The 25,543-nt window shown below is 42.4% G+C and overlaps 1 protein-coding gene across 6 annotated transcripts in view; it reads left to right on the plus strand.

Annotated features, from left to right (window-relative positions):
• glra1 (glycine receptor, alpha 1) overlaps positions 1 to 25,543 on the plus strand; it is an 85,673-nt gene that overhangs the window by 43,320 nt on the left and 16,810 nt on the right. For all 6 annotated transcript variants that reach the window (XM_069531536.1, XM_069531537.1, XM_069531540.1 and 3 more), the window contains 6 exons: positions 4,234 to 4,301; positions 10,816 to 11,039; positions 13,728 to 13,810; positions 14,536 to 14,673; positions 21,286 to 21,500; positions 23,145 to 23,291. In XM_069531536.1, coding sequence (XP_069387637.1) covers positions 4,234 to 4,301; positions 10,816 to 11,039; positions 13,728 to 13,810; positions 14,536 to 14,673; positions 21,286 to 21,500; positions 23,145 to 23,291 — 875 coding nt within the window. The remainder of the gene's footprint in view (positions 1 to 4,233; positions 4,302 to 10,815; positions 11,040 to 13,727; positions 13,811 to 14,535; positions 14,674 to 21,285; positions 21,501 to 23,144; positions 23,292 to 25,543) is intronic.

The following is a 25,543-nucleotide window of genomic DNA, read 5'->3' on the forward strand; positions in this document are numbered from 1 at the left end:
CGAGAAGGTCGGTGGACCGATCCCCAGCTCCTCCAGTCTGCATGTTGAAGTCTCCTTTGGTCAGATACCGAACCCTGACCGAGAGCAAATCAGACTCATGATTTTTTGTGTGATTACAGGCAATGCCCACTTGAAACCAAACCTGGATTTGGTGTCGCACCTTCTCTCGATGCTCGATTTATCAGTTTCTGAAAAGCATAAGAAAACTTGTGGAGGCTGTGGCTCAGGAGGCTGAGTGGGTCACCCCCTCCACTATTTGTCAGCAGTCCAATCCTCAGCTCCTCCAATCTGCATGTCGATGTGTCCTTGGGCAAGACATTGACGCCTAAATTGCTGAGCCTGTGTGAATGATTGAGAAGGCCTATATATATTTATACATTTATAAATATAAAAATGTAGAAGCTGTATGAATGTGTGTGTGAATTGGTGAATTTGATTTGTAGCATCAAGGGCTGTGAGTGCTCAGATTAGAAAAGTGCTACACAAGTGAAATTACTTTACACTTCACACCATCTAGTTATTGAGTATAGTTTCCTGCTCTTTCCTCTGGTCTGTTCAGAACCCAGCAAGTGATAATCGATCCTTTTCTGTACATGAATCATTAATTACATGATTACATTACACTCTCATGCTCAGATAAAACTAAAAAACACAAACTATCTCACAATAAATCCTTGTTTTTGAAAGGTTATAATGTCCAGAGTCTGTTTTACATACACCAAGGAGGTTATGTTTTCAAACCTGGCTGGTTGGTTGGTTGGTTGGTTGGTTGGTTGGTTGGATGGTTGGTTGTTTGGTTGGTTGGATGGCGACTATTAATATGTTGGGATTCAGTGAGGAATCAACAGTTTATGTAGTTTTATGAATAGATTTAAGGGACTGTTGGACCTGTATGCACTAATAGAACTAAGAGTGTATGATAATTTGTTAATTTCCCCCATATGCCCCCTTTTGCTGCCTGTGCACATTACTACATTATTTTCTGTCTTAGGGAAAGTACTGGGACTTTAGCTAATGCAGGACTTTAAGGGACTCTCTTGTCTAATCAGCTCATTTGCGTTTCTCTGCAATTTTCTTCTCAGTGTCTTTGACCAGATTTGTCTTAATTGGTGTCTTCTTGCAGCAGGGGAACCAAATAAGTTTGGTTCGGTTGTTTTTGCTGGAAATCTGTGGAAACTAAAAATATGGAAGCTTCACAAACAGCACCCTGAATATAAATGGAAATGTGTTGATAGGTAGAAGAGAGAGATGTCGTTCATTATGCTTGGAAACCCACACAGAAGAAATTAAGTGATTCACCGTGTTTGTAGATTCATGCATTGAATTAGGCAGCAGAAGATCAGTGTTGTCACATTCAACGAGCTTTTAGACGCTGAAGCAAACAGGAAGCTTCTATAGTTCAAACATATTTCTCTCCACTCTGAAGTGATTCTACCTGCAATACTGCAAGTTTCACACTCTCACTCTTCTCCATCAGCAGCAGTTTGCAGCAATTTTCTCTGGAACAAACTCATTTCGTCCGCAGCCACACTTTCATTTGCTGCACTGGAAACAAACCTGGTTGATTTAATATCTAAAACTTTTATAGTGTCTTTATTGCTTCCTCCCCCTCTCATCACGCAGGCCTGTGAGTAATCGATTGTTTGTTCTAATTAGACTCTGTACATGTAAGTCACGTAGCCGAAGAGGGCCTGCAGCTAACTTTAATGATTTTTACCGTGCATCTCCAACCCTATGATTCTTCTCTATGGCTTAACCACAGTTGCATGCTTGTGTGTGTGTGTGTGTGTGTGTGTGTGTGTGTGTGTGTGTGTGAGAGAGAATGACTCTCAGATGATATTCCTCCCCTGTGGCCTCCAGCTCTCCTCAGACTGTGACAGGGAGAGTAATTGGCCATCAAAATAATCCAGACCCCTTCCTTCATTTGCAGTAGCCGCCAGCTAGTGGAATTATACATTAAGTTTAGCCAGGGACGTTTAAAACAAAGTCTGCATTTGTGTGTGTGTGTGTGTGTGTTTGCATGAGCCACAGTTTAAACTTAAGTCACATCCATATGTTTCAGAATAACAATCAAACCTTTTGTTTTATTGGACGTTTATATTTCGTAACCAAGCAAAGTAATACAAACATTTGTCCTGCTGATCAGGAATGGATTATGTACAATGGGATTAACAGAAATGGAGATTGAATTTGTGCACAATGATCTAATTATTCCCCAGACAATAGACTCATAATGATGCTTTGTCCACAGATTTTATTAATTTCTATGCATGAAAAGTGCAGAGCTGCGTTTTCGGACACAGTCTGGGTGCAGAGGAGCTATTATGGTGAAGTATTAGTTGGTAACAGCGTAATGCCTCTTTAATGATGAATGGAAAAGTACTGAATATACATCATTAGAGAGTATAATCAGGATTTTGTGTATTTTTATCGACTGAGGATTAACAGCAGTTCATTAAGCCGACATTAGTTTTTATCTCCTAAACGATGCAAAGCCCTTCAGGATTCTTAAAGCTGCGTTTCCACCTCGGCATCTTTAATGTTCGAAACAAAGAGCGGAGGATCTCTGCCTCCTGAGGAAAAAAAACACAACGCTCAGACACGCTGAGAGAGTTTCTGAGCAAGGTCAGAGGAAAAAGTCAGAGCGAGATGGTAGGAAAAGACGTTAACAGCTGCAAGGACTTCGAGTTTTAAGCTTCAGTTTAAAAAATGATGTTCAAAACTGTGACTGCTTCACGAAACTTGATTTTTTTCCTTCTTTTCAGCAAAATGGAAATAAAATGGAAATAGCAAAAACCAATCTTTCAACAGGAAAAACAAAACAAATCATAAAAAAGCAACAAAAATAAAAGCTTTTGTCATAATCTCTAAATGGATGCATTCATTGAGCTGATGTAATGAAGTTGTGCACTTCATTGGGCGGATCCACTCTGGGTCAAACCACTCGACTTCTTGGAAAAGGAGATTCAGAGACGTTGATTCAGTTCTGAAGTCCAATGTCATGTCCACCGCCTGTAAGAGGAGAGCGCGCCTGTGGGTTTGGCCGTCCTCCGCGCTCTTCACTGTAACGCCACTCCTGCCGCCAAGTAATCGCATTTGTGTTTGTACAACCTGGTAATACAGCAAATCAATGGAGCCTCCGCAAAAGCCCTGAACGCTATTTACTTTCACCTTCACTGGTTCATCTGAAAACAACCTTGAATGCAGCGTCCCACCTCTGAGAGGAGAAAGGAGGGGTGGCGGTGCTTTTGTCGTGATGGATTTCTCTGAAATGACACTCGGAGTTTGACCGACGGCTCTTTTTTTGAGTCTGGAAAGACGATGTGAAATAGATTTTTCCTCATTTCTAGTTTTCTCAGGTTGTAATGAGATGTTTACACATTTTCCTTCTCAGCGACTCTGTAACAAACTTCCTGCCGCTGTCGAGTCGTTGGACACTGATGAAGCGTTTAAGCGCCGAACACAGACTCATTCATTCGGCCGCCGTTAGAACCCAGACTCTCTGTTTCACTTTGTTTAACTTCCTGTTGTCTTCAGTTTCCTCTGTCGCTTTCATACACAGAAACAAAGTGAATACACTGCATCCATCCTACACAAGGAAATTCACACACGATCACACTCACAGAACAACACAGATTAGAAAACAGAGTCCGACATCCATCACATAATGTTTCATAAGAGACGTATTTGTTGATGGAATGAAATCTTTATTATTTCAACCATAACTCTCCTGCTTCCTGTTGACCTTTGAGAAGAAGACTGAACAATTATCAAATAACACATTTTATCCTTTTGTCACATTTTTTTCAGAACCCTCAGTTGTAGAATGTTTTTCCAAATAAAATCTCTTTCTTGAAACCTGCATCTCGAAGCTTGAGGAAAGAATCTCAGGCCTTTCAGCCAGAATTGCTGATTTGCACGGACTCAAATATTTATTTTGCTCATCAACGAACAAAAAACCAAGGCAACCGAAGCTTTGTTTGTGGGTCTAAGAAGGTGAAAGTCTTTGTCGTGTGCCACAAAATTAGTTTGGACGAAACTAAGGCATCTGTTCAAACCATTTCTTGGATCAAGTGATCGTACGCCTGTCGACATTAGCACAACTCGACCTTTGCGGGAAAATACAATCTCTCTTACTTCCACTTCTCTAAACTTTTACCTCTTCTCTCATTCTGGCTGTTTGGCTGAAATCTAACTTCTCTGTGTGTTTCCCTCTCTTCTCTTTCTCTGCAGGTCCGCCCGTTAACGTAACCTGCAACATTTTTATCAACAGTTTTGGGTCCATCGCTGAAACAACAATGGTAAGCTCAATTATTCTCAATATGACTCTGTAATGCAACCTGATGTGCAGTGTTTGTCGTTATTTATGCATCACTTGTGTGTATGTGTGCGGATGTGGATGATTGGGCGGCTAATAGAAACTGTCACATCTCGTTGCAGCTCCATTTCAGCCCGAGTCATTTTTTTCCCCTGAAAAATGCGATTAATTGAAACAACGCTGATATTCGGCGCATCCAAAGTTTCATTTTTATTTCCTTTCAAACATTAAAAGCCGTCTGCCCTCCGAGTGTTTAGAAATGTCTCCGCCTCATTGAGCCCGTCTCCCATTTCCAGCACTTCATTTGAAAAGAGCGCATCACCATTTGCATAACAACGCATCGGCGGCGACACTGTCGTGAATTTCTGCTCATTCATTACACAGAAAATCCATTAGCGTTAATATAACTGAACCATTAACCTTCAGAGAGCAACAAGGCCCAAAGCAGATATGGCAGCACTGAACCGCAGTGTGTGTGTGTGTGTGTGTGTGTGTGTGTGTCGACAGCATGAGCGACTTCCATGAACGTGGTTAAAAACAAAAAACCCATGAATTGTTTAAAGTCTGGACCCACAGGTCATGTCTGAAAGCAGCTTTAGATTTGTCTCCTGATTTCCTTTTAAATCTGCTGTTTATACAAATAATTGCAAAATAAAAGTAGAGAGGAGTTTATAGCTGCAGCTCCAGAAGGAGGTGACCCTCCCCCCTTGTTTCTCCTCCCTTGAGGTTTCTCCTTTTTTATCCTACTGGATCTTTTCCTTATAAAAATCGATGATGGTCGAAGACGCTGCTGGGTGATGTGAGATGTCAATCATCTGCCTCCGTGGACCTGATATTCCTCTGTAAATAAATGTGATCGAGTGTAGCCCTGCTCACAGAGTGAAGTGAAGTGGTAACGTCTGCGCGCTCACACACTGAGGACCACAGTCAGTGCTGCTCTTATCTCTCAGACACAAAATAAAGTCAGGGACTAATTGGATTTATCAGGTTTTATCAAAGCAGAAAATCAATTTTTAAAGTGGGAGAAGCAGAGCGAGAGGCCGACGACTCCTCCTGGATGCAGTGGTGGTGTTCATTGCAGTGTGTAGCTCTTACTTTAAGCTTGGACTACACACACACACACACACACACACACACTCTGCTGCTGCTGGGGCTGGAGCACAGTGATAGATGGAGCTGGTAGAATGGCGCAGTGCTTGTTCAAGTCCCGGCGGTACACGGCTTTATTCCTGTTTCAGCGCTCGCTTGCTCGCTCTCTGTTTCTTTCCCTCTCTCTCTGTCTCTCTCACAGATGCACACACACACACACACACACACACTCGGATAGATGTGCAACCCCTTCTGTATCTTGCTTTCCCTCCCTCATCTTTCTGAGGACACACAAACCAACCCTGCTCACTTTATGTCTCTTTACCTCTGTGAAACACACACACACACACACACACACACAAGCGTATCTCTCCGCTCATTGATTCCCTCTCTCGCCGTCCATATGAAAAGCTGAAGAGGCTTTACACAGTGTTACTTAAAGTATTACTGTCCGCCTCATCCCTCTCTCTTGTTCTCTCACCTCCTGCTGTGAGCTCAGTTCTGTGCTTTTGTCGATATCAGTGGATGTTCAGGTAAAACTCGCGGGGTGAAGGAATTAGGTTTTTCCTGCAGACGGAGGACGTGTTTAGCAGAAGTATTTATTGTGGACACCGGACTTGAGACCAGGCTGAACAGAGAGTTGACAAGTTAACAGCAAATCTGAGCTGCAAACAGGAGTATAAATTCTATATAATCTATAATTCTATATAAGAAGTATATAGGACGTATATAATCTTTCCTTGTCACAGTGGTCACCATTAGTCTTCAAGTGGAGCTACTGTAATGGACAATAAATCTAAACCTTGTCTCGTCTTCTCTTTCTGTCAGCGTGTCCTCTCTCAGAGTTACTTTCCTCCAGTTGTTATCTATCTGACTTCCAAACTCAACCTTGGATCCTAAAAACTCTGCATTAAAGAAAAGGGGACTCCCCGAAAAAAGTTAGCGAAACAGCCTCTCTGTGACAACCTAATGGCGGCAGGTGAAAAATAATTTATTTTTTAATTTAAGTACTCAACCAAACAGGTAATCATTCACATGTTAAATTGTTTCAACCTAAATCTTAAATAACAAAAGAAAGATAAAGAATATTTTTGCCAAGTGTCTCCTGGAAGTTCCTCCATTTTGCTATTTTCTGCCCCGTTACCTTCAGGAATCGAGATTCAACACTTTACTTCGATTTCAACATAATCCTAAAACCAACGTTAACATAAATAAAACTAAAGTTTTGAGAATTTAATGACACCAGCACCTGTAGGTGTAGATAATGTTCTGAATGAATGAAAAGCCCCATGAACGTTTGTTAAATTGCTGTTTTGCTAATAAGTTGTTTTTAACTACTCATAGACGTCTCACATGTAGATATAATACATCATGTGTTACTTTAATGTAAATCAGACCTTTATATAAATGGTAATTTTACAGGTTTGTGTCCGTGGACTCGACAGCAGGTCACACGTGTTAACTCTGTGACGTGTTTTCCTCCACGTCTTCCATCTGTGGTTTTGTGAATGTTGCAGCATCGCATCAGTAGAACGGTCGAACCGAAGTTTGCTGCTGCAAATTGAACGGACGTCCCACAGTTCAGCTGCTGCTCATGTGGTTTATTCTGAGGTGAAAAACTCACCTTCCTCTCTGTCTGAGAGGAGCAGATGTTGCTGCCATAATGTGTGGGCCTCCGTAACCTCCTCCTCCTCCTCCTCCTACCTGAGCCGCATCCAGCAGCAGCAGGATGTCACGGCAGCGTGGAATGAGAATATGGCGGCTGCTGCTGCGTGTGTCGACGTTGCAGTTGTTGTCGTCGCTGTTAGAGGAGGAAGAGGGAGGAGAGGAAGAGGAGGAGGGCTGCAGTCTTTCATGCTTGGTTTACTGCCTGAGTTTAATACATGCTGAAATCAGTGTGCTATTGTGTAAGTACAGCGTTTCCTCTGCTAATGGTTTCATAGCAGCGAGGCAGCAGTGGATGGCAATTTCTGGGTAGCACTTAGCAGTCCAATGGCCTTATGTCAGGATATTAAACCTCGAGCATGAACCTGCAGTCGTCCTGGGAGACCTGCACATATGCCGACGTCCTGCTGCTGCTTTCCTCCACCCACAGGAGGAGGGAGCACTCAGGCTTTTATTAAAAAAAATCTGAATCAGTTATCTATTCTCCTCAATTCTACATTATTTCCTGGAATCGCTCGTTTTCTCCCTCACATTACTTCTCCCTCATTTGAGTCCGAGAGTGCAGCCACGTCACGTCCGTTCCCCGCTGCTGATTAATGCACTTAATGTTCGTCCATCTGCAGCCTGGAGGAGCCGAGGCTTTATGGACCGAACCACGTCTGCAATCTGACCAGTTTGTCCGGTGAAACAATTCAGTGTTCAGACGATAAATGATTTAATGGGATGTGAAAATAAAACGCAAACAGCCAAAAGTACAAACACGTGAACGGATACAAGTGAATTTCAATAAAACTAAACTAAATGGATAAAGAAAAAACAGTACTTTAAATAAAAAGTCAATCTAAGCTTCACCTACATTAGCTGTTGAACGCTAATACATGTATAATATTTTATAATGTAATAAAAGATCTGATTACAACTGAATCATCACAAGCGCAACTTTAAACCTATATTTTGATTTGTGATGTTCAACATTTGTCTCTAAATACTAAACGTACTTTACAAAAAAGAAACGTATAGTTTGAGCAAATTCAATTAAATTCTGAGTGGATAAATCAAAATAATAATTTTAATGAATACATTAAGGGAAAGATTTACAAATTAAATAAGACACTGAAATCAAGAAAATCAGTGTCTGAAAATAAACAAAGAAAAATTGATATAATAGCTGCCCCCTCTCTTTGTGTTCCTCGCTCTCTCCCTCCATCGACACACTCTCCTCATCTCTGCACCATTTCGGCTTGTTTATCATTTGGAGCAGGAGAGAGAAGGCGAGTCATTCACGAAAGGTCGAGCTCATTTGTTTCATTTGAGATATTCGGTCTAATAAACATTGATAAACGGCGAAGGGCTCTCGCCGACACTGATTGCCATGTGACTGTATTTCTCACGTGGAAAATTTTCAAATGCCACCTGCTGGTGCTGCTGTCGTGGCCGCGCCGCGTCCCTGCGACTCATTTCTGGTAGACCCTCCGGGGCTTAATGACGGCTGCGGCCTGGACCAAGTGTCCGAGCTCTATTTTCTGAGAATAATTGACAATTAGGGGGATGGAGGGCCGAGTTAAATGCCACCCTGTGCTGAACGAGGAGGCTCTTTACAATGGAACTCTGAGCTGATGGACGTCGTGTATGGACAGAGATGAGGGAGGAAAAGAGACAGAAGGAAAAGTAAAATCATAATTATGTGTGAGGAGAATTTTTAGATTATATAAAAAAGAGATGTGTGAACTATATCTGTGTGTGCCTGTGTCAAATCGACGTTTCCTGTTAATTATCCAGACTGTGGCGATGCCATTTTGTAATTTGTCGTGCCATAGTTTCATAACGAACCAAAAATAATTCTTTACACATTCCTCAAATTAACATGAGATCTCTCTCTGGGTGTTTATCTGTGTGCAGACTGAGCTGTGACACTATCGTCCATGAAGTTGTTACCGTGCTCGCAGACAGTCAGATCTCATGGTAACTAACAAAACAAAAACATAACCTCCTTGATGAGGTCATGAGTTACACATGATTCCTGGAATATTTACATTTTCTAAAGTAAAGATATATTGTGAAACTCCAGTTGGGCCTCACAGAGATAGAAGAGGAGATAGAACACACACACACACGCACACACACAGTCCGACTTGTAGGAGACGTATTGATTCTCAGTTAAACTGTGGAGGCTGAAGGTCTGAAATCCTCCTGGTGGAGGTTTGTTTCTGCTGGATTCTGGATTTAACCTCCTCCAGCTGAACGAAACCTTTTGAAACCAGCATCAGAATCTGTGAATCTCTGATTCACTCCGATGAAGCAAAGATCAGCTGAGTCAAAAGTCAAACATCATGTTCAGTGAATCACATGATGGAATCTTCCCTCAGGATTTCTGCCTCCTCATTCAATCATTTAAGATAATGGACCTCATTAAACTTTCATGCTGGACGTTTGGTGGAATTCATTTGTTATTTTCTAAATTTCTTTAGAAAACACTAATTTGTTTGATTTGAGGGGATGAAACAAAATAGATCTGTGTTTCTGGCTCATTTGAAAGCTGCTTTAACAGAAGCATCATTAACGCTCTATCCTTGAGAGAACTGCGAGTTTTGAAAACTATACATCCACGTCAGAGGCTTTGTCTTCGAAACATTCCATCTTCTGTTAATCTCTCCCTGACACTTGTATCTCTCCATCTCCTCGTGTAAGACTAAAGAGGAAGCAGCCGCTCGGTGACCTTCAGCTGCCGCCCGGCTCTGTACCAGGACGTCGCTCCTCACATCCGTCTGCACGTCTATATATAGAACATCTTTTTTAGTCTTGTTAAAATAACTGTATATCGGAAATAAACCTTTAGAAAAAGCCTCCAAGACTCAGGAGAACAATAAAGGACAGAAAGATTAAAATAAAAGAACAGCGGCGTCGTCTGTGGCGTTTGAGGCTGAGGAGGATCTGAAACTGGCTCACAGGCAGAAACAGATCTCAGATGTAGCTTCGAGCCACAACTGGCCGTGATCAGTAAAGTCTCTACATTCACACAAAGCAGAAAACGACATATGGATGAAGACCCATAACCACCTGCTCACCCGACCGTGAAAATCCTGCCCATCATCCATCTCTACATCTGCTGGTGTCTGTCGATCCGTTCCTCCGCCCTGAGTTATAGCGTCTTGAGTCAGCAGTGCAGTGACCCTCGACGAGTCTTTTTTTTTTTTTTCTTCCTCTCATCTCTTTTCTTGCTTTAAAGGAAGCTTCTTCCTGCACATATATTTTACATCCCTCGTTTTTTCCCTGGATTTGTGCTTTACATCGTTTTCTGTTTTTGTTTTGATTAAATCTCTCTGGTGGATCTGTTTCCCTCTCGTCTGTCTCGTCTGCATCAGAGAGATTCTGGACCTCTGGAGCAGCTGTGGTCGTGGGGGGGGAGGGGGGGGGCAGTGGTTGATGAACATGAGACCTGTCATGTCGTCCATCTTTATTTACAATCAACGGCCACAACATTTTAAGGACTGTCTAATTTCTGATATAAAGCAAACTGCGTTTTAAGTCACATTAGTTGCACTAACTAACTATTTTAGCCGTCCTCGCATTATTGATAAATATGACGCCTGGTCAATATCATCAGTGGACACTTAACTTAATATACTATTGATTAATAAACTACATGTAATAATGACAGGTCAACCTCCACTGAACTTCGGTTTAGTTGTTGTTCTCTCTCCCCTCTAACAACATGTTTTCCTCCCTCCCTGTTTTTTTCTCAGGACTACAGAGTGAACATCTTCCTGAGGCAGCAGTGGAACGACCCCCGGCTGGCGTACAGCGAGTACCCCGACGACTCGCTGGACCTCGACCCCTCCATGTTGGACTCCATCTGGAAACCTGATTTGTTCTTTGCCAACGAGAAGGGGGCCAACTTCCACGAGGTCACCACCGACAACAAGCTGCTGCGCATCTCGAAAAACGGCAACGTGCTCTACAGCATACGGTGAGTGGAGGTTTGATTCCGCTATTTTGCGGTTTCACGTGACATCGCGACGCCCTAACATTTGCTTAATGCGCGGCTAGGCTAGTCACGCCCACTGAACAAAGCAGGTTTCAGACAGAGGCTGAAAAGAGGAGCTGCAGCAATGGACAGTCTGAGGAAAGTGATGTGTTTTCAACTGATAACACAGATTATAATGATCAACCTGAATGTGAGCATAATATGTCTCCTTTATAAAAACACATTACAGAAATAGATGAACAGATGAAGGAGGGATGTTTGGAACAACCTTCATCCTCTGCTGCAGAGGTTTTTATTTCCTCCTCGGCTCCACTTCCTCCCTCTGTTTCTCTTTGTATCTAAAAAACATCCCCTTCAAGGCTCTCAGAGTTATGGCCACCTTCAGCCGACAAACCTTTTAGCCCGCCGCTGCCTCCTCGCTGTTATTGCCTCTGCTCAGGGGCGAATGAGAAGCCGCCGCCGCAGCAGCAGCGGCAGCAGCAGCAGCAGCCGGGGTAATCTACTCAGCCTCTTAGTATTCCAGCAGCGAGTCTGATCCGTTATCAACCTCAGTGTTCACCTTCATGTCCAGCAGGAGGAGGAGTGAGATTGGCCCTTAACAAATATCATCAGGATGAAGGGATGAATGCTGCACTTTGATTTTTTTAACCTGACAACATCAGAAGGAGCCTTTATTTGCTCCCATGTGGGTTTGATCATCATGTATTTATGAAAGAAACACAGAATTTAAGATTTCTATAAAACAAATAAAATATCTGGCACCTTTATCGAAACGTCTTTAGTGAATTTAACCAAACTTATTGGAAACATGAGCAAAAAGGTTATTTGACGAGTTCTTTGAGTTTCTTAGTTGACTTATACAGCAGCCAGCCACCAGGGGGCGATCAAGATGTTTTAGCTTAACATTTCAGAGCTGTCTTGTCGTCCATCTTTATTTACAATCAACGGTCTCCTATCCTGCAACAGATATGTAGGATTTTTATTGTAACCCCGTCACAGCACCTGCAGGGTTTGAGGTTCAACTCCCTCTGGGGAACAAAGCAAGGCATTAACTTTAGCAGCATATGGCGAGTACAGTCCCGATGCAGCCAAACGAAACCCCGGCGCTGAATCTTACTCTGTGAGAAAGTGGGACATCTGCAAAGACGACACCATGTGTGTAATACACATTCAGCATTCTGTCAGGGATTTGTTACGATGTGCCGACGCAGCAAAGTTTATTTGGTACATGAGGCCGACCGGACGAGCGTGTTGTAACAGCGTGTGTCGTGTTGGAGCAGGTTGGAGCAGGACGGAGCGTGTGCAGTGAAATCACCTGCTGACAGCTTCGACTCCGCACGAACCAAACGGGAGTTTGCTTCGTATCAGTGAAATTAGTTTGTGACTTTAATTACTCTTAAATAACAGTTTGTGATTTAGAGATTTTCAGTTGTGGTGATTTATGGTGTTGGAACTTTGTCGGAGAATTAACTTTAACAAACTCCCTGATTACCACAATTTATCAGTAAGGAATGAAACCAAACGTGATGCTAATTGGTATTAAAGGACATATTTAAGATGCACAGTCCTGAATATAATGTGATATTAATTGTTTAGTTTAGAGTATGGTAGAATCCAGGCGTATATGAAAACCACACCCAAATATAACAAGAAGATAAAATACATTACATAAAAATCTGAAATACAGGTTATATATTGGTGTATAAGAGAAAAATGGACATTTAACAGAGAAAAGATTAATTTCCTTTATCTTCAGTATGAATACCAGAAACTTTGAAGAAACCTGAGGTTCAAGGTTTATTATCATTGACCATAAGGCAAATTCAAGCACATGTGATTCAATGGAAAGCTCAAGAAAAGCCAATAAATGGACTTTAATGGAGATAAGAGATCAGTGTTTTTCCATTTAATTCCTGTTTTTATACCGAATTTAAAATATTGTTGATGACTGTGTAATTATAAGATAGAAAAGCTAACTTCTGTCAGATGGTGACAGCATAAAAAACAACAAATCTCTTTTTAATTTCTGACAGAACAGTAGATAAAAGCTTGATTCATATTGTAATAAATCATGGATTGATGTATATTTCCAGCAGTGTCCCTGATTTGAAATAATCTGCCCCAACTAGTTTTGTAAATCAAAATTATCTAATGTGCGGCGTGGAGCAGTAATAATTTCTGTTATGTTTTAATTGCTGAATATCTCATTTCAAAAATGAAAGTCTTTCATTTCGACAATGCATCATATCAGTTGCAAAAATGGTTTTCCCATTAATTTCTGGGGAGAAGAATGTCGACGGAGATACATTCCCTCTGTGTGACAGCGGAAATTCATTCTGGTGCCTGAGACTCAGAAATCGAATCTGTCACTACGACGCCGCAGCGACTTCTCCTCAAACGTTTTCATTTTCAGAGTTTCACTGATCAGCTTCGCGTGAGATGGATTCATTCTCCCTGAGCCACAGGTTGTCGTCCAGCAGAGACGACGACGCTGTGAAACTGTGACTCCAACGTCGACGTGTTTTCTGTAGGTTTCCCAAACACGATCGTCAGTGTCGGGGATGTTGCTCAGATTATTTAATCGATTACGTACGTAGGAAACTTCTTTGAGTTTCAGGTTTGAAATGTTCAGCCAGTGCAATATTTTGAAGTGTGTGTGTGTTTCTGCAGAATAACACTGATCTTGGCCTGTCCCATGGATTTGAAGAACTTCCCTATGGACGTCCAGACGTGCATCATGCAGCTGGAGAGCTGTGAGTAAACACACACACACACACACACACACACACACAGAGGCTGTGTGGAAGCATCCGTCACTGAGCAGCTGGCAGTGTGAGAGATATGATATAGATTTCTCGTGGCCTTTTCATTCTCTGCTCAGACGTGAGAGGAATCAGAGCAGCTGATTTTCAAACAGTTCTGTTCTTTCACTGTCGGGTCACTGAGCACCAAACAAAGACAGAACCGTACATGGCTCACTGGTGTTGCACTCATACTTGATTATAAAGCTTCAAAAGGAAGCGGCCGGGTACTGGATGGACGGACGACGTCGCTGTCACCGTCCGACTCGGAGACGGTTTTAACCTGGCGCCCATTTCCTCATGTGAACAGCTCAGGCAGGAAATTTAAATTCTGTCGTCACATGTTCATGTCTGAGTCGTTCAGAGCAGCACAGAGGTTCGAACACGAACGTCTGTGTGTGTACAGCAAAGAAAAATAAGTATTTTTTTATGTATTGGATAAAATTTCATGGATTTGAATTTGCATCGTTGTTTTGGGTGATCAGACAGATCTGGTAAACAAACCAAGACGTATTAAGCACAAGTACTGATGAGCCAAACCACCTACAGAGGTGATCGTGAAGGAATGCCCCGGTTTTCCACCGGCACTTAAACGCAGCTCGATCATCCTCCTGTTCAGAGGAGAAAAGAACAGACTGAAAACTGTCCAACTTCCTGTTTCCTGCTCTCTCCTACAGTCGGCTACACCATGAACGACCTCATATTCGAGTGGGATGAGAAGGGAGCCGTGCAGGTGGCCGACGGGCTGACGCTACCTCAGTTCATACTCAAAGAGGAGAAGGACCTGCGCTACTGCACCAAGCACTACAACACAGGTGAGAGGTTCAACACTGATCACATGGTTTTATTCTTTATTCGTTCATTCTTATTTTTGACAAATGTTGCAGATACAGATGTGATAGTGATATTAGAGAGCAGTTGGTTTGTTATAACCCAGCAACATAATGGTTTAACCCAGTTTAACAGTTTCACCCAGTAGCCATGGATACGACCCTCGGAGCTTCACGTGTTTGTTCCACAGCTGATTAGTTTTGGGTTCACCGCAGTACTCCACAGTACTACAGTACTACAGTACTCCAAACTAGTTCAAATGCACCAAATGAACGTCTGCAGTCCTGCAGCTGCTTCCTCTTCTTCTATTGTTTAATGCTGTCTCTGTTTCCTGTGATTGGTCCAAAAGTCCAAAAAAAGAGTTTTCGCTCTGGAAACCAACAGAACCATGGCTCAGTTTGATCCAGACCCAGAACACCTCCTCTGGTCTGAGGAACCTTCACACCTGTTTTTTTCATCTATCCATCAGGCCTCGTTTTTATTTTACCTCCGATTCTCCAGATTTAGTTAAAGAGAGGGAAATGGAGCGAAGGATGTGACTCTGTCTAATGAAGGGAGCATTTTATCTAAATTCAGACTAGGTGATCACGTCCTCTTTGAAATGAAGAGAAGTATGTTTTCCTGGAGACGCTGCTGAAATCCTGTGTGAGTCAGAGACGGGATTTCGTTTTCATTTGAACGTGTGTACAATTTGGAAATAACAGGGATACGACACTGAGATGAAAATACATATTCCTCCAAATGTTGTTTTATTTTCCTTCCAGTGTCATGAAACTTTCAGTGCGACTCAGTGACGAGGAAAAACATGGTGTTCAGAGAAGTTATAAATAACTGCCTTTTTTTAACTTTAACTTTATATTTATTTAACGTTTGTTTTCAGGGGAGATACGGAATCAGCATAAAGAAATGAAGGATCTGAGGTAATAGAGGGGAAGAGAAAAAACATTGGTCAAAGATAAAGTGGACAAGAAGGAAAAGGTGAGAAAGAAAAGGAAAGAAAAGAAAAGAGCAGTTAAACAGAGAAAACTGCAGAGGAGAAGAGGTGAGAAAAGCAGAAGGGAATAGAAGAAAAGATGGGGGGGATTAAGAGAAAGTACTAGAAAGTAAAAACAGAGGGGAAGTATAAGCTGCCTCATGTGAATAAATCTGAGCAGCAGCAGAAATAAGCGAGCAGCAGAAAAAGAGACGAGCGAGGAGAATGTATCCGAGGACGGGGGCGGCCGCCACGCTCTGTTTCTCCCTCCAGGTCGTCCAAGTGTGTCTGGAACCATCTGTGCGGGTTCACCTCGCCAGTCCACAATTCTCGCTCCAGAGAAAACACACAATATATATATATATATATATATATATATATATATATATATATATATATATATACAATAAATACACAGTCTGGGTATAGGGGGCTGTCTGAAAGTATAGAGCTGGAGATGTTTAGGAGAAACAGTTTAAGTTTGAGAAGTAGAATCTTTGGTGTGAAGTTAAAGTGACGTGAAACGTTTTTGTTAAATGTAATTTTTTTTACATCACATGCTTCAACTAAAATGCATTTTCACAAAATAGTTTAATTCTCAAGACCTCAGATTTGCTTTACTTCACCCGTGACTCGGCTGTTTGTCCACTTTTGTACTTTTTTTGGTTCGTCCTCAGATTCGGTCCAATCCAAACAAAACCACAGTTTCTCAGTTTGACTTTGATTCACTACAGAAAGTCATGATCAGATGCATTGTGGGTATTTGTTGTCTTTATTTTGTCTGGTGAAGCTCAGACAGTTGGTATTCTAAACAACACAAACAAAAGTGAAGCACAACAAACTCTGTAGGACATTATCAAGCTGCTGGTCATCGTGTGTGTGCGTGCATGCGTGCGTGCGTGTGTGCCTGTGTGTGTGTGTGTGTGTGCGTGTTTGTGTGTGTGTGTGTGCGTGTGTGTGTGCTTGTGCAGCTGGCTGATTAGTTCAGATTCAGAGCCATCACTCACACTGAGGTCGTCGTCTCCTGTCGCCACTGAGGAGATGAACGATCCACCTCCAGACAAGAAGCTTTGACACGACTCTGCACCCACCCACACACACACACACACACACACACACACACACACACACACAGTTTAAATGCACACATAATCCATACCATCATGCAAACACACATCTGCACGCAAAATGAAGAGATAATCCTCAGCTTTGTTATAAATGCATTTAAAATGTTTCCATAGAGTCAATCTTACACCATGTTTCATGCCTTTTATGGTGTTTCCTGTTTGAAAACAAAATGAAACAGGAATCTACAGGAAAACAATTTAATCCACGATAAACTGACCCAGTGAATTTTATTACATGATTTTATTTGAATGAAATCAGAGAATTTGCGAAAGTGTAATATTGACTCAGGCAGATTCTGCATTATTTGCTGAATTCTGAGGTTTATTTGTTTTGTTGAATTATTACACAGTTGAAGATCACACAGGGTAAAATAAATAAATGAGTAACGGCACAAACATAAACGACTGTTACATGGGCTCCATGTTCTGCTGCTGCGTCAGCTAACGTCCCGTTAAACCAAGAAGCTGCACGAGGCGGAAAGTCTCTGTAGAGATTCTGCGTCTTTTCTGTCAAATCTGACTTTAACAAGTTCAAACCTCTTTCCTGTGAATTCTTCAAGGACAATTTTCTCTCCTCTCTCTCCTCCCCTCTTTCCATATTTCTGTTTCTCCCCCCTTTCTCGTCTCATCTCTGGCCCATTACTCTCCAGCCACGCTGCTCCTCTGTGACTGTGCACGTACATTCCCCTGCGATGGTGTGCTTTGTGTGTGTGTGTGTGTGCCTGTGTGTGTGTGTGTGTGTGTGTGTGTGTGTGTGTGTGTGTGTGTGTGTGTGTGTGTGTGTGTTGGCGTGCACACGCCCCGCTGCCTCCCAATCAAACTTTAAAAGGGAATTAAGGTGTCGTTTTCCCTCAGATTTATTAGCTGCAGTCTATTGTGACTCTAGAGAGAGAGAGAGAGTAATTCTCTTTATCTCGTCTTCTCTCTCTTCCACTCTTACTGTTTTATTTCTTTCCATCCCTCCATCCACCGGCACACACACACACACACACACACACACACACAGAAAAAGTCATGTTTGAAATACTAATCACTGTTTCTTCTGCATTGCGGGGCACTTTTGTTTTCTGGCTGATATGTTTGTAGTGTGTTTGGGTGCAGGAGGTGTTTACCCACACACACTAATGCATGTACCTGCACCTGCACCCAAACCTTAACTAACACTGACATCAATCCCTTAACTTTAATTTAACTCTTAGTCTCACTCTAACCCTACACCATTATCATGGGCTACACGCAGCTCGACTATATGCTAACAATTCTACCAGCTGGTGCTGTGCTGCAACATCTAGTAACGGTGAATATTCTACATATAACCTTTAATTATTTTTAAGTGTCGATACATGCACATAAAAACATGCATACTGGAGCAAAGTGTGTGTACATACATCAGAGTATGGAGCGCGCACACACACACACACACACACACACACACACACACACAGTGAGATAGGGGCCCGGCTGAATAATTTCAATCTTCTTATCAGATGGAAAATATGGACAGCACTTAAAAGCTCTGAAGTGTATCACAGCTATAAATCAAGTGCAACCTCATCGACTCTCCTCCTCCTTCTCTTCCTTTCTCCCTCTCTTCATCCTCCTCGAGCCGCTGTCATTTTCTCCTTCTCTCTCTCTCTCTCTCTCTCTCCCTCTCCCCCCGTCCTCTCACATCTTCCTCCCCTCTTCATTCCTCTCGCTGCAACATCACATTTCCTCTCCCCCTCTCTCCTCCTCTTTTCTTTCAGTCTTTCAGGGTTAACTCTAATTGATGAGGCTGCCTCTCTATTGATCCTCTTTGATTAAATGGATTGTCGGCCATCTCGCTCTCTGGCTCCTCTGTGGTTTATTATGAGACCCAGCGCGCTCATTACATTACAGCAGGAGAAAGAGGGACATTTGTTACTGTACTGAGATGTAAATAAACCCACTGCAGCTTGACTTAATTTAATTATCTCTGGTGCAGACTTTCTTTTCATTTTTTACATAGCATCTGTATTTTCTCTTAAAAAATGTACAAACTAAATTAGTATTTGTTGCTTTAAGCAGTGAAATGCATCAAAAACCTACAACCACAGAAACTGTTTTCACATGGTTTGATTGGCACAAATAAAAAAAACATAAAGTCGTGGAGTGCTGAGCACCACTCGTGCTGTTCTTCTTCTTCTTTTGCATATTAGCGTCTCGTAGTAAAACAGGAGCAGAGAGATTAACAGAAGGAGGTGAAGCTCAATCCCTCCTTATCTCTCGACTCCCCCTTTTTTACGACAACACGCTGCGAGCGTAAACACCCACTGTGAGTCTCCCTTCACAGCTTCACAAGGACGAACGCAGCTGCTGGCAGACTGCAGCCCGACACTGAACACAGCGTGTGCAGTTTAACTGCTGAATGCAACAAAGGTCACGTTAGGGTGCCATGAAAAACTAAAGATGACAGCAGGAGGGATCAAATTATTCACGCGTTTGTCTCGGGAAATAGGCTGATATCGTTTTTTAAGAAACACAGAAACAGCAAACTGACAAAAAAAATACTGATATCACAGGTGTTTGGAGGCTCTGGCGAACGACTCCTCCCTCCGCATGTCTGTAAAACTGTCAAAGCTTCTTGTAGGAGTCTGGAAATCTCATCCTTGACGTCCTGCCTGCGAGGAACCAACAGAACAGAGAGACTAGTTGCTGTTGTGTCGTCACTCCTCCTACAGGGGGCGACAAGCTGTGAACCACCATTCAGACGCTCTGTCGACTGTGGGTGTAAACTTGTCATTGGCGGCGAGTCTCACGTGACAACACACCTACACGCTGGAAATGTTTTTTATGGTGCGATCACGCAGTCGATGGGATCCACCATCACAGTCACGATGTGCCGTCAAAACAGGTTAAGACACTTATAGAGAAATGGAGCAACTGTGGCTCAGGAGGTAGAGCGGGTCGTCCACAAACTAGGAGGTTGTGGATCACTCCGTCTCCCACTATATGAATGTGTGTGTGAACAGGTGAATGGTTAAAGACTGGAAAAGATTTATTGAAATGAGGGTGAGTAAATCAGAATCAGCATAAATCCAAATCCACCTCCTGCGTCTGTTTTCAAATATTCCACATCTCCAGGTTCTTTAACTTTTCAGCAGACCTCGGCATTTACGTCCGTCAGATTTCCTGTGTTACACTCTGGCTCAGTGTTCACGCTGAAGAAAGACGACATTTAGCCTCTGAGTTTGTCTTCAGTCCCTCTCTCCCCACCCTGGCTCATCCTCCTTTCCACCGCCTCTCCATCAGCTCCTCCTCTCTGATCCCCCTCTCTCTCTCTCTCTCTCTTCCTCCTTCTTTTTCTCTCTCGGCCTTCCCCACCAGTTTTTCCCGGGGACTGTGTCAGTGTTTAGAGAATGTGGCCTTTCACAGGACGATATCAGGGAACTCACGAACACTAATGGAGCTGCACCGCCTCGGGGGAAACTGATGAAAGAGCATTTTTGCCTTTGAGTGAAGTTTAAACATCGACACCAGCATTATTATTTCTTTTGTGTTCCTCGTGTACTGCAAATTTTTATTTTTTTTATTTTTTATATTTGCAAACGAGAGATCCGTGTTGAGAAGAGGACACCCACCGAGACAGAGAAGTGTCTCCATGAATATAAATCTGACGCGAGTCGTCCCATTACAATGATAAAAGTTTTTTGGGAGGATGCATGTTTAAAGTCTATAAAAATTCAATGCACATCAGAACAGATCTAACCTGGAATATCACTCATTTCTCCACTAAGGCCTCATAGTCGCTTAAATCCAGCCTCAAATCCATCGTGTCAGTTTGGACGTTGTTCTAAAACTGTAAGATTCATATTAAACCGTTGATTCTCTTGTGAATTCACATTTTCTCAGCTACACATTCGTGGTTACAGGTTTGTGGCTTCGTTTGATACAGTTAAATAAATCCTACTTTCCCATGAAGCCACATTTGAATCTGCTAGATCAGAATTCTTATTTGGATCCGCAATTCTCTGGTTTCCTCTTCCAGGTAACATTGATGTTTGTTCGTTTGTTATATCGAACTGTCCAAGGCGTACGACACATCTCACCCAGGATCAACTGGGATTAACCTGGTGCAGCCTTGAAATGAGAAGTGCAGCAGCTCAAATATTTAAAATAGAAGGAGAATCCTCCAGCAAATGTTCAGTGCAATAGATACTCACATATCTTACAATACGGACAGAAGAAATCTGAATTAGTTTCAGCTCTTGAAAGGATAAAGGAATCTAACCTCAGTCCGTTCATCTGGTTCATTTCTTAACAGAGATCAATGTGACTCTGATGGTTTTTTTAGAGGTTAAATTGACAGAGTGACATTAAAATAATGATCCTTCTTTTTTCTTTGTTTCTTTTCTTCGTCCTGGACTCAATAACTTCAATCAAATCACTCAACTCTTTTCTCTTCCTCTCTCCTCCTTCCCAAACTCCTCTCCCTGTCATCCAGCTCTCAGTAACAATCCTCTTTCTTCCTCCTGCAGGAAAATTCACCTGCATCGAGGCTCGTTTCCACCTGGAGCGTCAGATGGGCTACTACCTGATCCAGATGTACATCCCCTCGCTGCTCATCGTCATCCTGTCCTGGGTTTCCTTCTGGATCAACATGGACGCCGCGCCCGCCCGGGTGGGTCTGGGCATCACCACCGTGCTGACCATGACCACGCAGAGCTCCGGCTCCAGAGCCTCCCTGCCCAAGGTGAGCTTTGTCGATAAAGTTTCTCCAGGAACATTTCCTGAATCCCAGAAGAGGAGAGGATACGAGGGAAATGATGAATAAATAGACAAATCTTTTCCTGTGAGATATTTTCAGATTCAGGAGAAACACATGATGTGTGTTTGCGTGAGGTGGAAGGATTGTATAATTATATCCAGGGAGTATGTAATCCCCCAACACACACACACACACACACACTCATCACTCACTCGTGTTTGTTGACATTAGGTGCTTCATGCGCTCTGAAAATTAAACAAGTGAACCGTGATTCCTCTGCAGTTCAGCTGTCACAATAATGATCACAGCTGAGCTTAGGTAGACACAGACGGAGAGGTAGAGGAGACGTGAGGAGAGGACGAAGGAAACACGGATATAGGAGAGATGAAGGGGGGGAGGGAGAGTAGGCAGGAAAGAAGGGGTGAGGAAGGAGGAGAGTCAGTTGTTATGTTGTTCTGTTTTTTGATATTTCACAGTGACCTTGTGCTGATTTTAGTTAAGTTACATGTTAAGAAGTTCAAGATGACACAATGAAGCAGCACAAACAAAATTCAGAAGTAAATATTTTGTGAACCTCCTTGTGCACCTCAAAATCAGATGTCTCCAAACTATTTTTCTCTTAAAGTGTAATTTGAACTCGGCTGAAGTTTCTCACCCTGGAAATTCAAAAGACGCAGAGCAGGGAGGACACACGCTTCTGCTAAATGTCTTATGAAGTAGTTGTAGTAGTGGAGTTTGCTGATAGTATGTATATATATATATATATATATATATATATATATATATATATATATATATATTTATATGATGATAAATGTAGGAACGCTTGTATTCCTTTTCTTCTGCCTTTTATTCTCTCTCTCTGCCTGGATGACCATCAAACCATGTGTGTGTGTGTGTGTGTGTGTGTGTGTGTGTGTGTGTGTGTGTGTGTGTGTGTGTGTGTGTGTGTGTAACGTGATCTAAAGTCATAGTTTAATTGGATTTTAAACGTCTGATTGTTGGGTTTATTCTCTGTGAAACAGATCAGGGAATCTCCCTCTCTGGCTGCTCGCTGTAATTGCTTAGAGGAGACGAGGAGGAGACTCGCACTGACAGACTGAATTCACTTGAATAATGGTGCTTGGTGCGCTGATAGCAATCAGACAATGATCTTCATTTAGCCCTGATTATCTGCACAGGACTCACCTTGTCCACTTCACACCAAACTCCTGATGACGTTAAACTGATCTTTTGCAGCTGATCATGTGTCCTTTAGTCCTGCTGGTTCATTGGATGTAAATTTATTATTACAACATGGACCACTGTGAAACTTCATCTCACCTCGGAGCCTGGTGAGAGTCTGTAGGTTTTCACTCTACAACATAGACTGAACATACAAATAGACGTTGAGTCCTGGTGCCAATGCAGAAGAGCCTGTAACCTGACCAGCAGGGGGCGACTCCACCGGTTGTTTCTATAAAGAGTATATTTGTCCCACACTGGACGAACCTTCTCATTCTGCACTTTTTATGTCGCAAAGGTAAAAATAAATCGGGTCTCAAATCGGACAATGTTCGGGGAGAAATTTGTGATGTAACCACGAAACCTTTAACTCAACAAACGTTCCTCTGTGTTCCCTGCCCGCAGGTGTCGTATGTAAAAGCCATCGATATCTGGATGGCCGTGTGTCTGCTCTTCGTGTTCTCGGCCCTGCTGGAGTACGCCGCTGTCAACTTCATCGCTCGCCAACACAAAGAGCTGCTGCGCTTCAGACGGAGGCGACGACACATGAAGGTGAATACATGTCTCACACGTGTGGGACGCCGTCGCACATTTTTCATTCGCGTTTCATTTTGCTTTTCCATCAATTTTGTCTTTTGTGCAAAGAGATAAGTTACATTTTTGGAGTTGTATTCAAAAGCGAGTTATTACACATGAGTCACACTTCAGTTTTTGTACTTTTTTAAGAATAACACTCAACTTCAAGTGAATTTAGATGCTAAAAATCAAATAATATGACAATTGTGAGTCCATAATCCTCCATATCTGCCCTTCACATTCTGTCCTTTACAAATAAAAATGTAAAGGACATAAGAGGAAAGTAAGTTGTTGTTTTGAAAAGGAATATTTAAGGAGAGAGGATCTTTGAGACGAAGACGTAACATGAGAAGCTCTGTTTTCCAGTGGTCGAACACAAACAGCTCACGAATTGTTCCCTCAGATTTGTCCAAACCTTTGTTTTTGTCTCTAATTCCCCGAACAGAAGAGAAACAAACAGGTTGGAACCACAAATGTGTTGTTTTTTAAAGGATGATCGCTGCGGTTAAAACCCACAGAATCCCTGCTCTGCTCCGTCTGCTTCCTGAAAAATTCACTCCGTGTTTGATCTTAGCTTTTGCGCGATGCTCGTCACCCGGCAGAAACAGGGGGGCATCAATGTTTCATGGGCGGAGTGTTGAGCATGATTAAAGGCTGAGCCGCGGAGCAAACAGAGACCAGGCTCATAACTGATTCACGATGCAGAGGAGAGAGAAAAAAACAAATAACCACAGGAAACTTTTCCCTCTGACCTGAAACTTTTGTTTGTGAAAATGCATCATTTAAGAGAAACAGGGCAGTGTTTTTTTATGTGTTTCTGAGGGATGTGTAGTTCTGACTCTGCATCTCTGTGAGAACGTGTTTGTCTGCGTCCTGATGGGATCCTGCTTTTTAGTTCTGAATGAATTAACAGGCGAAGCAGCGGAGCCGCAGAGGAGGAGGCTGTGGTGGAGGGTGACTGGGGTTAGATCAAGGCAACAAAAGTGTGGAGGAATTATGGCTTTGGTGGTTTTCAGGCATTTGGTGTGAGAAAGATTATTTTGTGGTTAAATACAGAAAAGGTTGACTGCGATCTAAAAAACAGAATATGGTCTCATCCCATAATCAGACGAGGGGTTTGCAGTCCGGAGCGTTCATCGACTCTTAATGCAGCAGAGAATCCGTCTTGATGTTGAACAGAGTTCTGACATCACTGTGAAATCAAAACAAATATATATCTGCTTCAAAACCACTTTCAATTTTTTCATCAGCTGTCTCCAACTGTCTAAGAAGATCACTTACAATTAAATTAAGATTAAGTGGAGACTTGAAAAATGTGTCACTTTACGTCGTTTCTTAGAACCGCTCCGGATATATTTAGTAAAAACTGTCAGTGTCGATTTTTTCTCCCTGTTGAGACGTATGAGGGTTGTTTTTTCTTCTGCTTTCTTTAGTTGTCTCTTTCTTTGAAGCATTTAATCAATCAATGCAATCTGTCCGACCGAATCCATCAGTCCGGGGCTGCAGTAACTGAACGAGGAGTGAAGTCTGCGTCAGGCCTGTGGGGAACAAGTGCTGGTTGATTGTGAAACTGGTGGTTTGTGTTTATGTGGGTGGAGGGCAAACAAAAAAATAATGCAAACACCCACAAGAAACACTTGAAGAGCAGTAAGCAGTCTGCACAGGGTGTGTGTGTGTGTGTGTCAGAGAGAGAGGGGGATTGTATCTATACATGATGAACATGCATGACTGCACCCACGAGTGCTGTCGTGCGTTGTGGTGTTGTAGGGCATGTGTTCGTGCCTGCCATGACTAGGGCTGCTTGATTGGGTTTGACACGTTTCAGTGTGTGTGAGCATGTCCGTGTGTTGCAGTTTTTATGAGGACCCCTGTGTCCTCGCAAGGCTGGTGAGAAAACCAAGGTGCAGCGAAGTGAGGACGTTTTCTCAGTTTAATATTCGATTTTAAAGTTCAGGTTGGAATTAGAGCTAAAGGTCGTATTTATTTACAGTCAATATTATAATAATAATTATTAGAGTTTGCTATTGTCATTTAGATGTGAATTCAGACATTATTTTCAGTGACTGACTCGTGTTTTACAATTTCCCATAACCCCCGGAGTTGATATATTAAACAACTTGGACTTTGAGGTGAGATTGTTTTCCTCACCTGCTGTTTCAGGGGGAACAGTTAATATGATAATAAACTTTATTTCATGAACTGTGCAGATTTTAAGCAAACGTGAAACA

This window comes from Paralichthys olivaceus, chromosome 9 (assembly GCF_024713975.1).
Source record: "Paralichthys olivaceus isolate ysfri-2021 chromosome 9, ASM2471397v2, whole genome shotgun sequence".
Classification (NCBI taxonomy): Eukaryota; Metazoa; Chordata; class Actinopteri; order Pleuronectiformes; family Paralichthyidae; genus Paralichthys; species Paralichthys olivaceus.